The sequence below is a fragment of the Anabrus simplex genome, chromosome 1 (genome assembly GCF_040414725.1).
Source record: "Anabrus simplex isolate iqAnaSimp1 chromosome 1, ASM4041472v1, whole genome shotgun sequence".
NCBI classification, from domain to species: Eukaryota; Metazoa; Arthropoda; class Insecta; order Orthoptera; family Tettigoniidae; genus Anabrus; species Anabrus simplex.
This window is the reverse complement of record NC_090265.1, coordinates 516,422,356-516,447,677: the sequence shown is the minus strand read 5'-3', so window position 1 is coordinate 516,447,677 and position 25,322 is coordinate 516,422,356. Positions and strand designations below refer to the sequence as shown.

Below are 25,322 nucleotides of genomic sequence, written 5' to 3'. Positions count from 1 at the left end.
AATCTTATCAACTCCAGCTGATTTTCTAGTTTTCAACTTTTTTACCTTATTTTAAATGTTGTTATCATAGCTAAATGTTAATACTTCTTTAGTATTAGTCATTTCCTCTAACTGGACATTATCCCTGTAACCAACAATCTTTACATACTGCTGACTGAATACATCTGCTTTTTGAAGATCCTCACATATACACTCCCCTTGGTCATTAATGATTCCTGGAATGTCCTTCTTGGAACCTATTTCTGCCTTAAAGTACCTATACATACCCTTCCATTTTTCACTAAAATTTGTATAACTGCCAATTATGCATGAAATCATGATATCCTTTGCTGAATTCTTTGCTACATTCAATTTCCTAGTAAGTTCCTTCTATTTCTCCTTACTTCCACAGCCATTTCTAAATTTCTTTCCAATCTGCACCTCCTTCTTAGTCTCTTTATTTATCTGTAATAATATAGTGTGTCTTTACCATTCCTTACCACCTTCAAAGGTACAAACCTGTTTTTGCATTCCTCAACAATTGCTTTAAACCCATCCCAGAGTCTGTTTACATTTTTATTTACCGTTTTCCACCAATCATAGTTACTTTTTTTAAACTCCCTCATACCTTTTATCAGCCATATGGTACTGCTTAATAGTCCTACTTTTAAGATATTTCTTTCTATCATATTTATATTTTAACTACAACCAAAAAAAAAAGCTTTGTGATCACTAGAGTAGAACGCAGCTCGGAAGGCGGTTTCGTTGCGCAGAGAGAGACAGAAGTATGAGGTGCGGTGATGCCAATGTGGCTACTCATAACAGCATGTATGTGTAAACATTTTTTCATCCAGTTATATCTTTAATTCCAAAGCGATGACCTATAATTTTTTTGGTCTTAAAAGTTTCCTGAAAATTCAAATTAATTTTTAACATCAAACCCCGCAAAAGTGTTGAGGAAAATTTTTGAGATATTAAGGAAGGTAAATATAAGGTGAGAGAAATTAAAGGCGAAGGGCAGAGAGCATAACAACATGAATGTGTAAACATTTTTTCATCCAGTTATATCTTGAATTCCAAAGCGATGACCTATATTTTTCATGGGCCTAAAAGTCCAAATTAATGTTTAACATCAAACCCCGCGAAAGTGTTGAGGAAAATTTTCGAGATATTAAGGAAGGTAAGTATAAGGTGAGAGAAATTAAAGGCGAAGGGCAGAGAGCATAACAACACGAATGAGTAAACATTTTTTCATCCAGTTATATCTTGAATTCCAAAGCGATGACCTATATTTTTTGTGGGCTTAAACGTTTTCTAAAAGTCCAAATTAATTTTTAATATCAAACCCCACGAAGGTGTTGAGGAAAATTTTCGAGATATTAAGGAAAGTAAAAATAAGGTGAGAGAAATTAAAGGCGAAGGGCATACAGCATAACAACATGAATGTATAAACATTTTTTCATCCAGTTATATCTTGAATTCCAAAGCGATGACCTATATGTTTTGTGGGCTTAAAAGTTTCGTGAAAGTCCAAATTAATTTTTAACATCAAACCCCGCGAAAGTGTTGAGGAAAATTTTCGAGATATTAAGGAAGGTAAATGGATGGTCCAGTTTCAATGCCGTAGGATATTTTTATACATATCAAATATTGTTGTACGCAGAACATTTTTATTGAAATCATCGAGGACCGTCACTGGCTTCTTCCTCTAAGTGTTCTTCTCTGGCGACCTGAACACTGCATTATTTTTATTTCCGAAGCTTGTTTTATCCTCTGTACTGTTTGCAGGCCAATACCACACGCGAGTGCTGTCTTCTTTTGAAGCGTGGCAACATGGCGTTCCTCACCTTCTCCGCCTATGAACACCTGCTGCTGCATGCTTACCAAATACAAATACACCTTAAATACTATTTCCCTCGCCTGTCGACGGAATAATTGTCTTTTTGCTCTTCCTGGATCTATCATACACATGCAAATAGTTCCCTAAATTCGTTGATTATGATATTTACAAAAAACTCTAAACATTCACTCGTGACCCGCACAAACAGGCACCTTTAACTGAAATGATTATATTGGCTCAGCGGAAAACACGTCATACTACAAAGAGCACGAATGTTACTGCGCAACCCTCTTCAAACCGCCTTCCGGGCTGCGTTCTACTCTAATACCATCTCTTACTTCAGTTTCTCTATAGAGCTCATCTGGTTTACCAGCACCACGTCCAGAATATTCTTCCCTCTAGTTGGTTCCATCACTTTCTGAATCAGCTGTCCTTCCCATATTAACTTATTTGCCATTTGTTGGTCATGCTTACTGTCATTTGCATTACCTTCCAAATTGGCATTCGGTAAATTGAATCTCCTGCTACAATCAATTTCCTTTCCACATCATTTCCCACAGAGCTGATTAGCTTATCAAATAATTCTCAATCCCGGTCTGTACACTCCAAATCATCAAGTTGCCTTTTATCTTTAGAAATGAGCCTTACAGCTAGAATTTCATGTTTGTCATCTTTAACTTTTTCATAGCTTACAAATTCTTCTTTCACCAGAATGAATATCCCCCCCTCTTACCATTCCTATCCTATCTCTACGATACACACTCCATTTCCATAAGAAAATTTCTGCATCCATTATATCATTTCTCAGTCATGATTCAACTCCTATTACAATATCTCGTAAGTCTATATCTATTAAATTACTTGATTCTATTCCTTTCTTTACAATACTTCTACAGTTCAACACAAACATTTTAATGTCATCACTACTTGACTTCCAGATCCCTGTACCCTCATCATGGTTTCCTAGACAACACCATTTCCCTGAATGTACCTCCCTATAACCCTTCTGAACAAATTGCCTAACTTACACGTACCACTGCGGTTTAAGTGAAAGCCATCTGAGCACAGATCCCTATCTCCTACCCACCCATTAGGATCTAGAAATCTCACTACCAGTTTCCCACATACCCAATCCATGATGATTCATTGTTTCCGCACCGCTAACAAGTGAAATGTGAAACTCCCGGAGAAAGTAAAAATAGGAGGGGTAAAACAGTGAAGTGTACATTGAAACTGTGCTTCTGTACCATGTGTGAAGTGTGTTTATCTAGTAGCTAAGTACCACTCATGAAAAAGCTGCAGTTTTATCATTATCTCTAAATTACTGATTGCTTTGTGAAATAGCATCATGCCTGCATCCAAGCCCAGAGGAAGTGCTGCCAACCCTAGCGTGGAGGACACCATTTGGCGCGTACTTCAGGAGCCGGATGTAGTGAAGATGCTAGGCAATGAGGTTGCAGCCAGCAAAGAAATTAAAATTTTAATAGAGGAGGCTTTGAATAAGGAAGTTAGAAAACAACTTATTTTAAAGGACTGTGAAATTGAACAACTGAGGCAAAGCTTGGAGGAGCTTAGGACATGCTCTAAAGAAGAAATTATGACCCATACTGATGACCTCGAGCAGTACCAGAGGAGAGACAATCTGGACGTGTTTGGTGTGCCTGAGACTGAAGGGGAAGACACTGACTATCTTGTACTGGATGTTGCACGAAAAAATAGGAGCCGACATTCAGTTAGCTGATATTTTGCACAGCCACAATGTTGGTTCAAAGGCAGGGCAGAAACCTCACCAATAATAGTTAGATTTGTTTCATACAGAGACCGCAGCAGATTGTTTCATAACAAGAGGAAGCTTAAAGAGAGTGGGGTCACCATCCGGGAAGATCTGATGACCTGCTGGCTGAGCATCCTTCGCGCAGCAGTGGAGCTCCATGGACTGCGTAACGTGTGGACCAAGGACTGTGCAATCATCATTCACAAACCAGATGGCAGCAAAATCCGAGCAACATGGATGGAACACATCACACTGTAAATATTAAGGTAACATTATTTTCCATAGCTATGAAACTCTGCTGCCCACTATTCTGATCTAACTTTGATATTTCAGTCTTACTATATTTGTATAAACCTTTCCTATTTGTAAAATTTCGTTTTTAATTTTAATTAACTTTTGAATTTAATTTAACTAAATACGTGTGTTTGCATTCTTATTTTTTATGATTAATTATTAATGTGACAATATTTATTTTTAAATAGTTTCACTATTTTACCAGTAATTTATACATTAATTTTAGACACGACACCCCCAGTTGATTCACTACCTGCACCCCTGTACTTCAGTTAACGATAATTTCCTACTAGGCCCTCATGTTTATTTGTCTATTTTGGTGATTTACATTATATCAAATTGGTTACTGTTATGAGTCACAATGCACATTCCTCTGACATCACCTGTCTGTCTCAGCAGTCACCAGGCCATCTCCCCTCTACCTTCCTTCCGCTGTCCCCACTCCCCCACCCTCTAGCACCAACCCTGACCAAAGCACCACTAGCATTCTTAAGAATTTTGTCTTATAACATCCCAGAGCCGTTCACGTTTGTCATATAAACGGCCAAAGCTTATTAGCAGCCAATCGAATGGACGAGCTTACAGAAATATTCAGGCCAATTGTTTTCCATGTCCTACTAGTGTCTGAGTCATGGTTAACTGATACGAGCCCGTCTTCTTTGATCCTTCTGAAGGCTAGTCGCTTCTGAGAAATGATCGCACCCACAAGCGAGGTGGAGGGGTATGTGGCTATTTCTTAACCATCCTCAAACTCAAGATGTTAGGTCATTCACCAGGCAAGTATGAGAGGAAACCAGAATACATGTTTGTAGAAATAACAGCAAACGGGGATAAAGCACTTGTAGGAGTAGTTTACAAATCTCCGAATATAGACCACTTAGAAGATTCTGAAGCTGACTTAACTGAACTGTTGCCAGAGTACTCTGACACAATAATTATGGGAGACTTTAATACGGACTTAACTGATGTAACTTCTTCCAAAACCACGCGACTTAAAACATTGTTTCAAGCCATCTTGCCTCTCTCTCCAACTCTCCACACTTCTCATTCGCACACACTATTAGATCTTATAGTTACCAGCAATTCAGAGAGAATTGAAATGTTCCCGAAACCCTCCCAGAAATTTATCACCTATCAACCAGTGCAATATATAAATAAAGATAGACTCTTCGAGGACGCAGGCAAAATACCCTGGCATAACATCATAATGACCTACAAGCTAGACGACAAAGTCACCTTCTTTAACAGCAAAGTAATGGAACTATTTGACAAGCATGCCCCAAAGCGGCGAGCGAGTATATCCAAAGGACCCTCCCGGTGATTAAATGACAACATTAGACAACTAATCAAACAAAGAGACTGCGCCCACAGACAATACAAAAACGACGCTAGTATACAAAAGTTTGACGAATATAGGAAATTACGAAACAAGACAACACAACAAATACGGAATGCTAAACTGTGACACACTTACAGTTTAATTATGCCTAATGATACAACAGTGGTGACATTGTGGAAATCTATTAATAACCTTGGACTTACAAAGAACAAAAACAAAGACGAAATGACAGTATCTCGAGACTCTTAACAAGTACTCTATTGCTAGTTCCTCGCAGTACGACTTGTCGACAAACAGAAACTTATGAACCATTACGATACACACCCCACCCCCGACAGAGATAAGTTCTATTTCAGTCACATGACACCCCTCCGTCAGAAAAGCAGTCCTAAGGATAAGCATGAAAGCGAAAGGAAATGATGACATTCGGACTGACATGGTCAAACTAATTCTTGATTTTATATTATCAACCTTAACCCATATAATCAATTTCTCTCTTCTATACTCCACATATCCAACTCTCTGGAAGAAGGCTATTGTGCTACCTCTCCCAAAAAGTCAAACGCCTTTGAACGAGGGAGACTATCGTCCAATCTGTATTTTATCAGCTTTATCTAAAATCTTAGAATATATAGTCCATACACAAATGTCAGAGCACCTTCAAACGCACAATTTCCTTAATCCTTTCCAGTCCAATTTCCGACAAGGACATAGTACAACTACAGCCTTACTCAAAGTGACTGAGAACGTTCGATAGGCAATAGACAGAGGACAAGTCACAGTTCTAGTTCTACTAGATTACAGTAAAGCTTCTGCCAGCATAGACATTGACATATTGCTTGTAAACCTGAAGGCTTTACATTTTTCTCAGAGTACAATTGGTTGAATGCATTCTTATCTTCACGAACGTCAACAATGTGTGAAAGGTAATAATGGAATCGTTTCGTCGTGGTGCCACGTGAATAGATGAGTTCCTCAAGGCTCTGTACTTGGACCTCTTCTTTTCTCACTCTTTGTGAATGACATATAATCAAATTTAAGACATTGCAAATACCACATGTACGCTGACGACGTTCAACTCTACACAGACTCTAGAGCACGAGCCCTTCAAGAAAACACTGACTTACATCCTGTTAGTGAATGGTCTGCTGCCCACAGCCTGCAAGTGAACCCTGCAAAGTCACAAGTAATCCTTCTTGGCCATCAAAATCAAATGACAAGTATTAGTAAACGTCTGTTGCCCAGAGTAAGCCTTCAGAATGTTCCAATTCCTTTTGTACCACAAGTGAAGAACCTCGGCATTATCATGGATGAACGCATGACTTGGTCTGGACATATCTACCAAAACGTTTTCTAAGCTCTTCATTCTTTATATAAATATATATTTCCAATAAAACTTAAACAGAAATTAATCAAAGCTCTTATAATGCCACATTTTGACTATTGCGATGTTCTTTTCAATGATGTGAGGCCACTATTGTCCCTAAGGCTAAAACGCACCCAAAATGCATGCGTGAGGTGCATATGTGATCTAAGAAGATATGACTATGTGTTTTTCCTAGAACTAGAGTGGTCGCGACTCCATGTTCGTCGTAATTATCATACTCTGTCTCTCCTCCACCGAGTCTTTACTACATTTTCCCCATCCTACCTTTCTTTGCGTTTGTCAAATGTGCATAACAGAGATACAAGGGCTCAAACATCAAACCAGCTCGTCATTCCTCACCATCGAACTGCCACACATAATAGCTCATTTTCTGTGTTTGCCGCACGAGAACGGAACCGTTTACCGGATGACATCAGAGGAATACCAACCAGGGGGTCATTTTTTTCTTTTTGCTATTTGCTTTATGTCTCACCAACACAGATAGGTCTTATGGCGACAATGGGATAGGAAAGGCCTAGGAAATGGAAGGAAGCGGCCGTGGCCTTAATTAAGGTACAGCCCCGGCATTTGCCTGGTGTGAAAATGGGGAACCACGGAAAACCATCTTCAAGGCTGACGACAGTGGGGCTCGAACCCACTATCTCCCGATTACTGGATACTGGCCGCACTTAAGCGACTGCAGCTATCAAGCTCAGTAGGGTCATTTAAAAGAGCCTTAGGAGGTACAACAGGATAGGAATAAACTGTGTATTTCTGGTCTTTTATTGATCGTGCTAGTACATTGTTACTTCTCGCTATTATTATTATTATTTTTAAAATTATTTTTTACTGAATGTATACCTCACTTGGGTGGAATTTTTATTTCTGTTAAAATATTTTGATTGTGTTTAACTGTGCCATATTTAGTATTAATTGCAGTAGTATTAATTTTGATTCTATGTACAATAACTTGTTTAGTGTAAGAGAAGGCCTAATGGCCTTAAGTACACCAATACAGTCATCTATCTATCTATCTATCTATCTATCTATCTATCTATCTATCTATCTATCTATCATTTAAATCCCCAATCACCCTTCCAGTCAATATTCCACTGATAACAATCTTCACTTCCTTTAACTTAACCCGTGCTTCATTTACCAGACCCCACACATCCTCAACTATGTTGGTACTTATACCTGGTTGCCTTACGTTGTTGGTACCAACGTGAAACACTACCACATTCTCCTTTCCCTACTTCTTCTCTTCTACTTTCCTCAACATCTGCTCAACTTACTTCCTGGATAACACTTTACCCTGGTTCCCTTTCATCCATACACTTTCCCCTCATGTCTAACAATGGAATCCCCCCTGACCAAAGACTCAACCCTACCCACCTCATTTAATCCCCTCCCCTCCTGGTCAGCCCTATCTTTCCTGACAGCTGCAGAAGCTACTTCTTCCTCCCTTTTCTCCTTCTCATGACCCTGTTCCACCTGTCTTTTCCTATCCTCTACTCCATATTTCCCTTTCCTACCTTTTCCCTTCCTCCTACTTCCACACTTCTCAGCAAAAGTTCCCTGTTCCTCATCTTCTCTCTGTTGTTCTACCTGCAGTGACTCGTACCGAATTCTGACAGAAACCTGTACTGAATTATGATCCTGAATAGAGCCCTTACCCTGCAATCTCCTTCCCCTTAAAACGTTAGGCCACCTGTCTTCTACAATTCCCCCCCCCCTTTCTTCCCATCCCTCTTTTACACCTGCTGTATCCTGTATATTGTTTAAGGGAGGCCTACCTTCCATCCTGTCTTGTGAAAGAATCCTAATTATCTCCCTCAAACTCTCCAACTCCTCCCTCATACTCCTTAATGCCTGGCCACACCCACAGTTCCTACACTTGCACTCCTTAGCCATTCTTTATGTAAAAATGAAAAGAAAAGGAAAACATATAACTTATTCTGTGTAAAAAAAAAAAATGAAAGGAAAGAAATATTATCTAGGATAGTACACAAGGATCACATGACAATAAGCTAATTAATATACTGTTACACTACTATACTACTTAGTCGTACTATATTTATATCCTACAACACCCTATAATATGATGAGTGTTTTAACATCTAAATCTTTACTTGACTTGCACTGAATTTCAACATCACATGCTTGCTTTGTAAATTTTATCTGTAATTCATGTCTTGCCTTAACTTGATTTTGACTGATGATGGTCTCCAGCAAGACCAAAACCAGTTTCATGAAATATATGTAACACTTTTAAGGTTACAATAAATAGTATTGAATAGGTGGAAACCTTTTGCTTTTTTTTTTCCTTTATGTCGCACTGACACAGATAGGTCTTATGGCGATGATGGGAAAGGAAAGGCCTAGGAGTGGGAAGGAAGCGGCCGTGGCCTTAATTAAGGTACAGCCCCAGCATTTGCCTGGTGTGAAAATGGGAAACCATGGAAAACCATCTTCAGGCTTGCAGACAGTGGGATTCGAACCCACTATCTCCCAGATGTGGAAACCTTTAGCTTTTGTTTTACATTATGTTGCTCTTTAATACGGAATAATATGAAATTTATTACGTACGACTACAACACCGTAATAGGATAAAAACTGCCGTTAATTACTGAATACCAAAAGGAAAACATACGAATTACACAATCCTAAACTGCAGTCAAGCCTATCCTAATTACTAGAAAAGAATTCTAGTGATAGATGTTCTACAGATACTTTTACTATACTTCACAAATATTTTATAATAATAGAATAAGCACGCTAATTTCTAATAAGATACTGTAACACACTTCAATAATTTTAAACTACGTTCATACATATCCTAATTACAATATGTTATTACTAAGCACAAACAGAAATGAAAATTGCAAGTTTGAAATTTGCAAGAACTACTCAAAGATTATCAACAAAGCTAAATCTTTCATACCGATCATCATTAGATGAGAAATGAGAAGTTGCAGTGTAGTAAAAAAAAAACTTTTTTTGCTAGTTGCTTTACGTCACACAAACACAGATAGGTCTTATGGCGGTGATGGGACACGAATGGCCTAGGAATGGGAAGGAAGTGGCCGTGGCCTCGATTAAGGTACAGCCCCAACATTTGCCTGGTGTGAAAATGGGAAACCACAGAAAACCATCTTCAGGGCTGCCGCCTCTTAAACGGTGACGCCGTCTCTCAGGCCAGGAAATTTGTATCGGAGAAGGAGATGTGCAGAGAAGGTGAGGGAGTTGGTGACCGTGGCCTATACTAGGAACTATCCCGGCATTCGCCTTATTGAAGGAGAATGGAAAACCACAGAAAACCATTCTCAGGACAACCGACAGTGGGGACCAGCCCCTCTCCGTCTCCTGAATGCAGAGGTGTAGAGCCACAGCAAAGCCCCAACCACCCCTCGAAATTGTTCATCTATATATATAAAATAAGAGTTTTGTCTGTACATTGCTCAGAATTTGAAAAGAATGGTATTTCTGTATCGGTCATGTCCACAGTAACAAGAAAATGCATTTTTTACTTTTCCGTAATTTCTGTCTGTCTGTCTGTATGTATGTATGTATGTACACGCATCACGAGAAAACGGCTGAAGAGAATTTAATGAAAATCGGAATGTAAAGTCGGGTGATGAACCGCTACAATCTAGGCTATAAATTATTTTAATCACGCTGAGTGAAATGGTAGTTTAGGGGAAGGCCTGAAATTAAATTCTCAAATATTTATGTTATTAGTGGTCGTGTCTTAATGAAAATCGCTAGACAAAGATGGGAAATAATTTGCTACAATATAGGCTATACATGCTGAGAAAAATGGTAGTTTAGGGGAAGGCCTAACATTTAATTGTCAAATATTATCGGTATGCAAAGTTGGGGAATAAGTCACTACAATCTAGGCCATAAACAATTTTATTCACACTGAGTGAAATGGTAGTTTAGGGGAAGGCCTAAAATTTAATTCTCGAATATTTATTTTATTAGTAGTCGTATCGATGCATACTACATAATTAAAGTTATATAGTATTAAATTTCCGATCATTTATGTCTTACACATTGTTACCGTACCGGCTATGATCACAGAGATATTCGTGAATTTGGTTACCAAGTCCATATCAGCGCCAAGTCATGAGAAAATGGGTAAAGAGAATTTAATGAAAATCGTTAAAATGGGAAAGCACGGAATACCATCTTCAGGGCTGCCGACAGTGGGGTTTGAAGCCACTATCTCCCGGATGCAAGCTCACAGCAGCGCGCCCCTAACCACACGGCTAACTCGCCCGATCGTACCGAGTGTAACAGCCTGCCTAAATATTGGCGGGAAGTAGCTGGGGAGTTAGATAACTTTCTTCTTTAGCAAGCCATTCTTCTGGTTCATAAATTTTCTGATACTACTGGTACATAACACACTGGTTCATCATAACATTTGAACTATTCAATCCCTACTCTGAGGCACTGATTGGAATAAGCAGTGTGCATATTTAACATAATAATGGCAGAGGAGTGTTCAAGGCAGTATGTGGCTTGGTCATTCCAGCTCTGGATCTTTGGACTGTTAGTTCGGCACCGTAGTACTGTTCATTAAATGTGAGAAAATGTGCGTTTTTTCATTTGATCGAGTATTTAATTGATAATATTGCTTTTAATCGCTACATTCCTACTGATGTTTTTGTAATGACCTATGTTGACTTCAGTTAGGAATAACCACAAAGTCAGTCTTTCTGAGAATCCTGTAGTGAAGCACGGGTACATCAGCTAGTTCATACATATTTTTTGGCACGTGAGATTCATCCGCCCCTACTGTATAGCCTACAATACAAGGACTGCAACAGAGTGTGTGTCTTATTCTAACCCTCCGTAAGGGTGTAGTGGCATCATGTAGCTAGCCTCCTGATGACCTCTCTCCGTGAATTTATGTCACAGGGCAACAGCAAAAAGCTAGTCTTTTGAAATGTGGTGTTACAGGCATATGCAGTGCATTTCATAGAAGAAAGTAAACAATATTGTGGTGATGGAAAAGGATGAATAAAACAACTGAGGATAATCTTCCACCTCAAGACTCAAACTTGTATACTCATGCAGTTAATACTCCATGGTAAGATGGCTGGGAAACATGGATCTGGGAGATGCGGAATATCATGGCTTGAAAATCTTTGGGACTGCTGCAGAAAAGTATGAAATCACTCTTAGGGCCGGTTCTATCACCTGCTGGTAAAGTAATGGGTAACTTACACTTCATGCAAACGGTTATTTCCACTCGAAAACTCCCAGGTAGCACTATTGGCAGCAAAAATCATTGTTACCCAGCATATAAGTTATTGATCATTTTGACAGTCAGATAAGACTTCACCTGACAGCAAATCTTAAGAAATGATCAATATTAACTGTCCTTTTTGTGGTATACCATAAACAGCTCAGTATGTTGATAAAAACTTCATACCATAACAGTGATCGTATTGTATTACACGTTTTTAATCACGAATGCTTCCCCTGAGTTGCTACATCTCACATCCACAGTGTCGGTGACACCTATTATATGTCGAGCTTGCGCGACTAAACTCTACATGGGTACAAAAGCAAAACCTATTTCAAAATCATCTTGATTGGGCTTTAATTTTCAAATTTTTGTTTTTCAGTTTTGAAACACTAGTTATAAGCCTTACATGTGCCACTGTTCAGGGAAACATTCTCGTAGTGTAATGCCTAAGGCTTTGACTTCATAACATCATGCCCACAGTTTCTCGAGTCTCCATCAAGCTGGATTTTTAAAGATTTTATAGTTAACTGTTGTATTTTTCTTTTCTTTTTTCCATTTTTCTTTTATTGATAAAACCTATTTATTCAAATTATAGAAAGTAATGTGACGATTAAAGAATGAAATAAATTATAAATGAAAGGTACCATACAGAACTAAACGAGCCCACGGAGTAAATTGCAAATAGAGGATTGTGGACACAATATTTAATATTTAATTCACAGAAACCTGCAAACAGAATGCATGCTTTTTTTCTTTTTTTAAAAACCAAGTTGCTTTACGTCGCATCAACACAGAATGGTCTTATGGCAACGATGGGATAGGAAGATGCTAGGAGTGGGAAGGAAGTAGCCATGGCCTTAATTAAAATACAGCCCCAGCATTTGCCTGGTGTGAAAATGGGAAACCACGGAAAACCATCAGGGCTGTCGAGAATGGGGTTCAAACCCGCTATCTCCTGAATACTGGCTGCACTTAAGCGACTGCAGCTATCGATCTCGGTTCAGAATGCTCCAATAAGTCCCTAAGAGGTATGTATGTATGTATGTATGTATGTATGCATATAGGGTGTCCCAGGAAGAATGGTCAATATTCTAGGATAAGGCAGGAACAATCATTTAAAGCAAAAAACTTCATATGGACATATGCCCTATTCCGAATGGTTTCTGAGATTTCATAAAGCCTGTTTTGCCACATGCTTATCGCCAAACAATTGTTTAATTATAATTATATTAAATAATCTCCTCTTTGACCCTTCTTCACAACACCCTGCTTACATAAAAATATGTGCAAAAAAACACAAAAAATTAAATTTGCTGATTGTTTCCAAGAAATCGGTAACGGCGACTACCCCTCTGTAGATGGTAATGGATCAAATGTTATTGAACTACAAGCCAGAATTTTAGCACCTGATGATATAGTGATTGAAATTTATAGCAAAACAGTCACTTCTGCAAGAGAAGACATAATTTTCTTGAACATTGCCATTCTTAATTAATTTGATTGAAAGTCATTGGGCTTATACCCCGGTAGTTCAAAACCATACACTAGCGTCAACAGATTAATAATGAAGATGAAAGTTAGCTACTTCATTTTTCTGCATAATTCTTGGATTCATTCAAATTAACAGTTTTCCTCCACATATTCATATTTTAAAAATTAGAGCCATAGTTATGCTGCATCGAAATCGGAATGTTTCCCAACAGGTCCTAAACGGAACCAGATTAGGGCCGAATTCTAAGAAGTATACATGAAAATGGTTTAGATTTGGAAATAGTAAGTGGAGATAAAGTTGGACAAAGAACTCTAATCCCTCAAACTGATGTAACAACATCCGATGAAACACTTCCATTTTCTTTCCAGAGGCATCAATTTACAATTTGCTTGGAATTTTGTATTACAATTAATAAACCCCAAGGGACGTGAAGAGATGTCAAGAGAGCGCTATTTTAAAGTTTCAATAGTGCCAAAAAGTATCTGTACAAGGAATGCATCAAGCAAGTGGCTGCATGGTTTGGGTCACGTAGCTATCAGCTTGCATTCGGGAGATAGTGGGTTTGAACCCCATTGTCGGCAGCTCTGAAGATGGTTTTCCATGGTTTCCCATTTCACACCAGGCAAATACTGGGGCTGTGCTTTAATTAAGGCCACGGTCGCTTCCTTCCCACTTCTAGCCATTTCCTATCCTATCCTATCATCACCGTAAGACCCATCTGTGTCGGTGCGACATGAAGAAAATTGTAAAAAAATTAAAGTACACAGTCTTCTTAGGATTATTTCCAACCAATAGTACTTGAGTCCTAAATATAAACCAAACTCCATAGGGCCTTGGCCTACCAAGCGATCACTGCTCAGTCCGAAAGCTTGCAGATTACGAGATGTCATGTGGTCAGACGACGAATCCTCTCGGCCATGATTCTTGGCTTTCTAGACTGGAGCCACTATCTTACCATCAGATAGCTCCTCAAATGCAGTCACCAGCCTTCAGATCCAGGTAAAAATCCCTGACCTGGCCAGGAATCAAGCCTGGCCTCTGGGTAAGAGGAAGGCTCGCTACCCCTACACCACGGGGCCAGCAGTCCTAAATATGCTTTTTCATAAAATAAGCTACATGTTGTGTTTCTTTAGAAAAATATTAGATTGGAATTTTTCTGAACAGTCTGAGTCCGCCTTCTTGGCTGAATGGTAGCATGCAAGCCTTTAGTCCGAGGAAGCCCAGGTTCGATTCCCGGTGAACTCTGGGATTTTAATTCCAATGACTCTAGGACTGGTTATTATTGTTTCTACACTTCCCTGCATTTCACATACAACATATACTTCTACTACAACTACATCAGTACCTCACAAGGCACACGATATCCATCCTCCAAGCGCTGCACTCAAGTTACAATAGCTATATGAAATGAATACATATTATTACTAGTCTGCCATTACAACTACATCATCAGCATAAGCCAAAATACATGTAACATTTCTGCCCAACAGAATTTCAACAGATTTCGTATCTTTCAGCAGTGTTCATGTGGAGGAGGAATAAAAAGTGAGAAATATTATCTCTTTGTCTGACCTTCACAACTACTGGAAACAAAGACTCATTCAACCATCAATTTTCACCAGAATGTGATTGTTACTATAAATGCCTTTGATTATCGTTCCCATAATACCCACAATTCATTCCACAATCCTTCAGAATGACTTATACCTCTTCCCCTCTACAAGTTATTGTATCATCATCTCTAGATCTACAAAGGGCACTAGGAAAGTTTTGCAATACGTAACAACGGCTGGCTGGACACCCCTGTTATGGTGAGGGATGAAAGGAGGGGTGAAGACCGGTCTAGAAGACAGCAAGGCGCGACATTCACACCAGTTGTTACCAAGCAGTGGGATTGAAAGCAAGTTAAGATGTGAGTGTGGTCCAAAGGTGAATATCACACAATTATCCGCTACAATTTTGCTCGTGGATTAACTGTTGACCAGTGCCGGGGTGAATTCTGTGCTTGGGAAAGACTGTCCACATCGGACAACAATTTTCCGCTGGTACAAAGAGTTCCAGAGGGGAAATTTTGGGATTGAAGACGATCCTCATTTTGGGCAATGTCTGAATCAGTGACTGAGGAAAACATTGAAGCTGTGAGGAAAATGTTGCAACAAGAGAGGCGGTTGACATACCGGCAGGTAGAAGGGACCCTCCACATCTCTGCACCAGCTATTCATTCAGTTCTACACGACCATCTCCATGTTAGAAAGGTTTGTTCCCTTTGGGTGCCCAATCCACTTTCAGAGGAACAAAGGGCACATCGAGTGAAATGGTGCCAAAAAATGCTAAAACAGTTTGAAAATGGGACTTCGCATAACGTCAATAGCATCGTTACAGGTGACAAAACTTGGCTTATTATTACGATATCCCATCAACAGAATCCCAGAACAAGGTGTGGCTGTTTGAAGATGAGGGTACTCCTGTGACTATGCGAAAGTCAAGGTCAGTGAAGAAAAGGATGATTGCAGTATTCTTCACTAAACGGGGCATCCTGACTCGGGTTGTGCTAGAAACACAAAGGACAGTTACTGCGAACTGGTACAATGAGACTTGTCTGCCTCAGGTCATCCAAGCTCTCAAGCAGCTCCGTCCAAGGTTACGGCTCAACACTTGGCTCTTGCATCACGGCAATGCTCCAGCAAATCGTGCTAATGTAACAATGGATTTTCTTGCCAGATCAGGGTTGAGTGTGCTTGATCACTCTCCACAGAGGCCTGATCTTGCCCCATGTGACTTCGCACTCTTCCCAGACATGAAGATGAAGCTGAAAGGGCGGCGTTTTGCATTCGACGAGGAGCTTCTGGCAGCATGGGATGAAGTGTACGAAAATGTAACCGAAGAAAAGTGGCAGAGTTGGTTCAGTGACTAGTTTCAACGTATAGAGAAGTGTATTGAGTGTGGTGGAAATTATTTCAAAAAAGTCTAAAGCATTCAAAACTTTCCTAGTGCCCTTTGTATAAAACAAGTACAAATGTCAAGTATTTTTACACAAACGTTTAAATGTTAATTACCAATACTGAGTTGTTTTATAATAATTCTTTCTTTACCTCTTTTGACAGTTAATTTCATTATAACATGCCTTTGGCCTATTTTATTAATATTGCTGTGTCTGTTGGTAGCACAAGTAAGAAGGAATCATTGTAACTATATATGTTAAACTCTGCTTTTATTATTATTATTATTATTATTATTATTATTATTATTATTATTATTATTATTATTATTATTATTATTATTATTATTATGTCCTGGTAACTCTCTATGGTTTGAAACTCAACTGCTTTTTATCTATATAATTTTCAAACAATCTCATTTTTCTAATATATCAGTAGGGCTACACACATTTCCTAATAAAACTAGGCAATGAAATATCTTCCCTGTAAACTGAGTGATTAGGCCATATGGTTAGGGGCACGCAGCTATGAGCTTGCATTCGGGAGATAGTGGGTTTGAACCCCACTGCACTATTTCTGGTCACATTTCATCCACTCCTGCAGTAAGATGCTGTTATATATTAACCATTATATCCCCTTTCTCGTGCAAGTTTCTTCATTACGATCGTCATTCTCATCCCAATGAATTCTACATTGTAAAACGTACCATATTTACCTCTAACAAGTACCACGACTAAATCTTTAACTGACTTTTAAGACTAGCATTACCTGTGTTATTTCAATCAGTCACTACTGATCTGCATTTAGGGCAGTCGCCCAGGTGGCAGATTCCCTATCTGTTGTTTTCCTAGCCTTTTCTTAGATGATTGCAAAGAAATTGGAAATTTATTTAACATCTCTCTTAGCCCTAACTCCCCTTCCTATAATAAACGAATATTTGCCCCAATTTGTCCTCTTGAACACCAAATTTATCTTCATATTGTGATCTTTCCTACTTTTAAAGACACCACTCAAACTTATTCGTCTACTGATGTCATTCCACGCCATTTCTCCACTGACAGCTTGGAACATACCATTTACAAGTAACAACTCTTATTATTGTTCCGTATTGAAGATGATGTTAGGCATAAAATCTCAAGGATAATTTAATAAAACCACCTATTCAATAATCTACATGAATTTATGTAGACTTATCAGGTACATGTTTCACCCATTATTTGGGCGACCTTCTTTCTGGTATCCTAGCAGACATTTATATGGATACAATAGAACACAAAAATTATAACACAAATAAAAGGCGTATGTTTATGGCTCAGATTTGTAGACGATACTTTCGTAATTTTCAACAAAGATGTCACTAACAGTGATGAGATTTTGGAGTCCTTAAACAAAATTGATCCCAATGTTAAGTTTACTAAAGAGGGCAAGGTCAAGAATTCCTTAAACTTTTTAGATTTAACAGTTACACTTGGACATAATACCTTCGATTTTCGAATATACAGGAAACCTACACACTCTCCCTTAACTATTAAGAATTCATCCCTACACCCCGTTCCCAAAAACAAGCCTCTTCCTATAATTTAATTTATAGAGTTTTAAAATTCCTCTTTCTCTCAGCAATTTAAAAACCGAACTGAAATACATAAGGAATCTTGCTCAACTTAAAGGGTTTAAAATTGATATGGTTAACCGTTTAATTAATAAAATCAAATTTAAATTGTCTACTAATCTCGTCCCGGACAAGCCTAAAAAAAACTAAATTCACCACATTTACATATAATAACCCAGCCATCCATCAGATTGCAAATACTTTAAAAAAGCACAATATTAATATACCTTTCAGGACAGTTAACACCAAATAAAACATAGTTTTCAAAGTCAATTACAATAGCAATTAATGTTCAAGGTCTGGCGTATATAAACTAACATGTACACAATGTGATTTTTCTTATATAGGTCAAACTGGATGGAGCTTTCACACGAGATATTTGGAACACTATATTTCTGAAGAACACAACAAGTACTCAGCGATGAGCCAACATATGAGAGAAACGGGTCATCACTTTACATACATAGAGAAAGATCTTACCATCATTACAAGCATAGTTAAAGGGAAATCAATGAACTAATTGAAAAATCTACACATTTTTTTGGACCAGACCTATAATAACAATCAAAATCTTAATGATGTCAATGAAATTTAAAATTCTTTGTACGAATAAACACCCAAATTAATTAATATTGTGAATTCAAATCATAACAAAATCCCTCATTTATTTAAATCTCCACACTCAAATGCTTCATCCGCCATACCAAACGTTAAGCCCACCCATACTGCTTCTAGAAACTCCCCTTCCAGCAACAGCACATACGCCCATAGACCAGCCTACCCCCACTCTTCCTCCATGCCCCGCCCCTCCATTACCGCACGGATATAACACCAGGAGGAGAAATATCAGTAAGACAGGCGCTGCCAGAACAGACAGGTCCACCTAGTATGAATTGAACAAGTAAGCCTTTTTACAGTTATGAGATGTTAGTTTAATACGTTCTGTCACAACGTGTGCTCTAAATTGACAATTAAAAATTTCTTTATTACCTCATTACAGATAATCTTAAGATCCCTCCCAAAGGCCAAGCAACACATCAATTGGAATGATATTCATACAAGAGTATATTAAGTGTCTAGGAGGTTCCTTCTCAATTAAGCAGCAGCCTAAAACTAAGAAACAGCCTAAGATTGTAATTGTCGTTACATAAGACCCAAAGTCAAGACGCTTACAGTTTCATTCACAACAACAATCTTGACCAGTCTACATACAACAATCGGTTTCAAATCTCCATTTGTGTTTGACAAGGCATTTCAACATTAGTTACGTCAAGAACATGAAAATGATATATGTGGGTCAAATAAGCCCCCATATGAATATCCTCTTTTCCCAAGACTTATGTTAGAAGAAGAAGATCCATTTTAGTATTGGACATATTTTTAAGTTAGACAGAATAGGACCGACAAGTTTTAACTGTGTAAATACACCGTTAATTTAAATTTATATTTTTATTCACAACGACCAACCTACATATAACAATCAGTTCTAAATCTCCACTTGTGGTTGACAACACATTCCGACATTAGTTACGTCAAGAAAATGATGTAGGTGGGTCAAATGAACCCCGGTATGAATATCCTCTTTACCCAAGACTTATGTTAGAGGAAAAAGATCCATTTTAGTTTTGGACATATTTTTAAATTAGACAGAATAAAACCGACAAGTTTTAATTGTATTAAAATACCATTAATTTATGTTACTCACATTTATGTTTTGTTCACATTTTTAAAATTATTACCCTGGCATGTTAGATTATTAACGTTCATACATTACACTATATAAGGTTAAAAAGGTCCCAAACCTTGACCTAAATGTTGTCTACAGGCTGAAGATGCCCAAATAATGAGTGAAACATGTACTTGATAAGTCTGCATAAATTCATGTAGATTCAAACCACATTAAACGTGGAAAGTATTGAATAGGTGGTTTTATTAAATTATCCTTGAGATTTTATGCTTAACATACCACTTAGTCGAGCAGCTCGTCTCCTTTCTCCCAAGTCTTCCCAGCCCAAACTTTGCAACATTTTCGTAACGCTACTCTTTTGTCAGAAATCACCCAGAACAAATCAAGCTGATTTTCTTTGGATTTGTCCAGTTCTTGAATCATACTCTAGTTGGGGTCTTACCAGAGATTTATATGCCCTCTCCCTTACATCCTTACTACAAACCCTAAATACCCTCATACCCATGTGCAGAGATCTGCACCCTTTACTTACAATCATATTTATGTAATTACCCCAATGAAGACCTTTCCTTATATTAACACCTAGGTAGTTACAATGATCCCCAAAGGAAACTTACCCCCATCAATGAAGTAATTAAAACTGAGAGGACTTTTCCTATTTGTGAAACTCACAACCAGACTTTTAAACCCGTTTATCATCATACCATTGCCTACTGTCCATCTCACAACATTATCAAGGTCATTTTGTAGTTGCAGTTGCTGTGGTCAAGTCAAAGAATTGTTAGACCATTTTTTTTCAATTCATTTATACCCGTCACTTCTTATTTTGTTCAGAATCAGAAGAAATAAGAAATAGACGGAGAGAGTATTTTCAGAAGCTGGTGAACTTAAGAACAGATGACAGTCATTCAATGGACGACCAGGAAAGGCAATAAGTTAATGAAGAAACGGATAAAGAAATTACAATGAATTAAATTGAAATGGCAGTAAGAAAGATAAAGAATGGAAAAACTGCTGGAATAGATGAAATTTCAGTGGAGATGATAAAGGCAGCTGGAGCTGTAGGCCTGCAGTGGACATATCGGGTTCTCAGGAATGTCTGGAAGAATAATGAGGTCCCTGAGGATTGGCAAAAAGGAATAATCATCCCAATTTTCAAGAAAGGTGATAAGAAAGTTTTGAAGAACTACAGGGGAATTACTCTAATATCCCATGTTGCTAAGATAATGGAAAGGATACTGGAAAGTAGAATAAGGTTGAGGGTTGAGAATCAGATACAGGAAAATCAGTTTGGTTTCAGAAGTGGAAGGTCAAATTTAGAGCCCATTTTCATTATGAGACAACTAATGGAAAAGCATTGGGAGTACGGGAATGATATGGTGATGACATTCATTGACATTGAAAAGGCATATGACAGTGTCCCCAGGACGAAAGTTTGGGACAGTCTGGTGCAAAAAGGAATTGGACATGGATTAATAAAAATGATCATGGCATTGTATAAGGAATGTTGTAGTTGCGTGCAAACACAAGTTGGCAGGACAAGTTGGATCAAAATAACTAGTGGGCTGAGACAGGGAAGTGTTCTATCACCAATCCTGTTTACAATAGTAATGGATGACATCATGAGAACAGCAAAAGCAGCATATGGAGAAAGAGAAATGAACATGATGTTATTTGCAGATGATATTGTGATTTGGGGAGAAGACGGCAGGAAGGTTCAAGAACAGTTGAATGTGGTGAATGGGAAGATCGAAGAATGTGGATTGAAAATAAGTGTAGAAAAGAGTAAAACTCTTGTTATGACTAAAGGGGAGAAAGAAGGGAAACGTCAGATTAGACTTGCAGACAAGCCCCTGGAAGTAGTGGAAACGTTTCAATACCTGGGGAGTGAATTAATGGAGAATGCTCGACTGGATGCTGAGATTAGTAAAAGGATTCAAGCTGGAAGTTGTTTCTATCATAGTGTAAGAAACATGTTATGGGACATAGATGTGCCAACGGAAGCAAAGGATACTATGTTCGAGATGTATTACGTACCCATAACAACTTACAGAGCAGAAACTTGGACAATGACAAAGAAGGATGAGAGTCGAATACAGGCAGCTGAAATGAAGTTCTTGAGGAGTATGATACAGAAGAGTAGAAGACACAAAATAAGGAATGAGAAAATCCGGGAAGAAATTGGAGTGGAAAAAATGAATGATAGAATAGAGAAGAGCCGACTAAGATGGTTCGGGCACATAAAGCAAATGAGCGACGAAGGAATGCCAAAAAAGGTGATGGAAATGCAAATCCAAGGAAGGAGAGGCCGTGGACGACCACGACTAAGATGGAAGGATACCATCCAACGCAGCATTATAAAAAGAAACCTGGACTGGGCACAGTGTTGGAGGAGGAGTGGTGGAAAGACCGAAGAAAGTGGAGAGGAACCATATTTGCCCCTACCCGGCTACAGCTGGATAAAGGGAAATGATGATGATTCTATCTCCTTATTCTTTCAATAATTCACTGTACTAAAACCTGGCAAAGGCCTACAGAGTAAGTGGGGAGCATGGTTTGGATCACGCACCCATCAACTTGCATTCAGGAGATACCAGTAGTGGGTTTGAACCCCACTCTCAGCAGCCCTGAAGATGGTTTTCTATAGTTTCCCATTTTCACACCAGGCAAATGCTGGGGCTGTAACTTAATTAAGGCATGGTCGCTTCCGTCCCACTCCTAATCCTTTCCTATCCCAATGTAAAAAAGAAAACAGGCCTACCATTAAACTGTAAGCTATTTATCAAGCCAAACTAATTTCATTCTGATTTTTTCCCATCTACCTTGAAAGTATGTTTCTACAATACTCAGTGGTCAGGCAGGGTAATATAACATCATTAAGTAGCAAAATGTATTAATTATTATCAAGTATGGATATCTATTGTACTATAATAGAATAGATGCTATTTATTATGCACAAGTTTCAACGAGTATGTTCCTTCCATTTCTACTTTTTTTAAATTATTCATATTTTTTCTGCTTTTCATTTCATAGAGTATGCTACAGGTTAGTCTTAATTATATACACTCACGCTCCTCATCTCACTTTACAAACTTCTTACACAACAGGTCAATAATCTTGCCTTTAAGCCTTGTCTTCTGGGGTAGTGTGAATGAAGGCAAAGGCCAGTATAATTTTATGCTTGTGCACGATAGACAGCCTTTGGTGCTGACACTTCTCATATAGCTACTCACACTCCTATTCATAGAGGAATTTAGATCTGTCTGTTACCTTTCAAGAGGCTCATTTTTTGTTAATACTAAGATGATCTATGCATAAAACTAAATACAAAGGGTTTATGACTGTTTTGCCTCTAGTCTCTAAAAAAGCGACGAAGGTAAGTACCATATCTATCTGTCTGCCTGTTAAGTATTCAGCCTGGCTGGTTGGATCCTCAAAAGTACCATCAAAGGTTATCCAGTAATAGACAGACTGCAAAAGCCAATGGCAGTATCATAATGAAGCACACAAGGTATGATGAGGAGTGAGGTGGTCTGCTGTTGGAAGAGGAAGTGTCATTGCAACATGACTAACCCTATAAACAGCACTTTGCACAACATCCAGGCGCAACAGTCTTGCTCTCAACGTCATTACTCAGCACCACCAATACCTGAACAGCTTCCATACCATCACACATATAATTATATCAATGGCTAAATGTTCGAAAAAATCACCATGTCAGTTATCAACACAATGTAAATAGAAAATGTGAATAAAGTTCGATATAACACAGTATCATTCACCAGACTAGAGCAAACCAGTATGATATATGGAAAAGTGATTTTGTGAATGCTTCAACGATGATCACCACTGACTTCATAAGGTGAAACTGTACTAGAAAACACTAAAGAGAATGTGACGCCTTTAACCAACACGACTATCAGAACAGTTAAAAGAAAAATAAACCATAGGATTTGTTGTATATCAACTCACAAAGCTTCATCCTTTGGAAATGGAAAAAATTTTAGGTTAGGGCGGCATCCTTGTAAATTAAAACAAGTTTTAGCAGCACATCTTCTATTACTCATATCTGCATTATATTCCTTAGTTCTCTATCGAATTGTATTTCACCCATAAAAATATCAAGAACCTAAGACACGTCAAAATATTGTTAAAAATCCACTAGACGACGACAGCATTGAAAACATATGTTATGAATCAGTGTCGCAAACCAGCCCGAGAGTCAAGTAATGTCATTCAAGAAATAATTCGTCAATTAATTCGCAGAGTACGATAATATCAATGTCGCACTGTGCATAGACCATTAATTGACAACTCCACAAAAAGGTACTGCGTAAACAATCTCCTTTAAAAATGGCTTTTGCAATAAATTCAAATATGATTATAACTGCGTAAGTTGGATGCTTGAAATTGAACGTGGTTGACACAGGCTCTTGTTTGGTAAAATAATTGGCTGATCATCTACATTTCTCTTTGCTTTTGGTGCCAAAGGCACCGTGCAGATATATCGAAATCACTGCCTGCTCGATCTGCATCCGATGGCTGCTTATACTGCCTGCTCATTACAACATTTTAACATGGCACTAAATGAAACACTCCGTTTACAAATACCCACAGCAGGTGGCAGCACTAACCGGCTCCAGACCTGTCGGAATGAAATAGCGGGAAATAGGATAGGCTGTACTTGTTTTCAGTGAAAATTGTGTACTGCTGCGTGCCTTTCTGCAAATCAAAGAATGTGAAACCAGAATGCCGTGATATTTCATTCCATGATATACCTTCAAGTACACAATTGCGTCGAAAGTGGTTAAGTATTATATCCAGGGAAGGAAACAGCAAGGGAAGTAAATGGATTCCTGATTATTCCGTGGTTTGCAGTCTACATTTTGTAAATGACGATTTCAAAGTGACCAGCAAAACGCGAAAATTAAAAACAGGATCTGTACCCAGCCCTTTCCCTGATTATCCAGCTTATAAACAACCGCTAATTTCAGAGATGATTAAGAGAAGGGATTCAAGCACAGAGACGTCTAACAAGAGCTCTTCAAACACCATTGCAGAAAATGGTAAGCGTAAGGTTTGAAGTATTACATACTAAGTAATATAATATCTGGGGTCACTGTACTGTTAATGTGAAGGTACAAAACAGAATAATATGCTGTCATAGATTCCATTGTCCGCCTCTGTGGTGTAGTGGTTAGTGTGATTAGCTGCTAACGCCGGAGGTCCGGGTTCGATTCCCGACTCTGCTACGAAATTTGAAAAGTGGTACGAGGGCTGGAACGTGGTCCACTCAGCCTCGGGAGGTCAGTAGAGGTGGGTTCGAATCCCACCTCAGCCATCCTGGAAGTGGTTTTCCGTGGTTTCCCGTTTCTCCTCCAGGCAAATGCCGGGAGCTTCCTTCACACTTCCTTGTCTATCCCTTCCAAGGCCCCTGTTCAGCATAGCAGGTGAGGCCGCCTGGGCGAGGTACTGGTCATCCTCCCCAGTTTCATCTGCCCGACCCAGAGTCTGAAGCTCCAGGACACTGCCCTTGAGGCGGTAGAGGTGGGATCCTTCGCTGAGTCCGAGGGAAAAGCAAACCCTGGAGGGTAAGCAGATTAAGATTCCATTACGAGTTTTTTGCTAGCAGTATAATATCGTGTCAATATACTGCTCTTTTTATTACTATTATTATTTACGCAAGTAGGGCCTATTTAGTTAATTGGTTAATTCCAGTGGTTCGGGGGCTGGGGTGTGTATG

At 38.6% G+C, this 25,322-nt stretch overlaps 1 protein-coding gene across 2 annotated transcripts in view; it reads right to left on the bottom strand.

The window, feature by feature from the left end:
- LOC136857057 (zinc finger protein ZFP2) overlaps positions 1-23,983 on the bottom strand; it is a 146,514-nt gene extending 122,531 nt beyond the window's left edge. Inside the window, exon 1 of one of the 2 annotated variants that reach the window (XM_067135420.2) lies at positions 23,552-23,983. In XM_067135420.2, coding sequence (XP_066991521.2) covers positions 23,552-23,646 — 95 coding nt within the window. In that variant the 5' untranslated portion in view covers positions 23,647-23,983. Of the gene's footprint in view, positions 1-22,963; positions 23,070-23,551 lie in introns of those variants that run through there. The other variant, XM_067135421.2, reaches the window with a different exon arrangement.
- Positions 23,984-25,322: the final 1,339 nt, after the last annotated feature.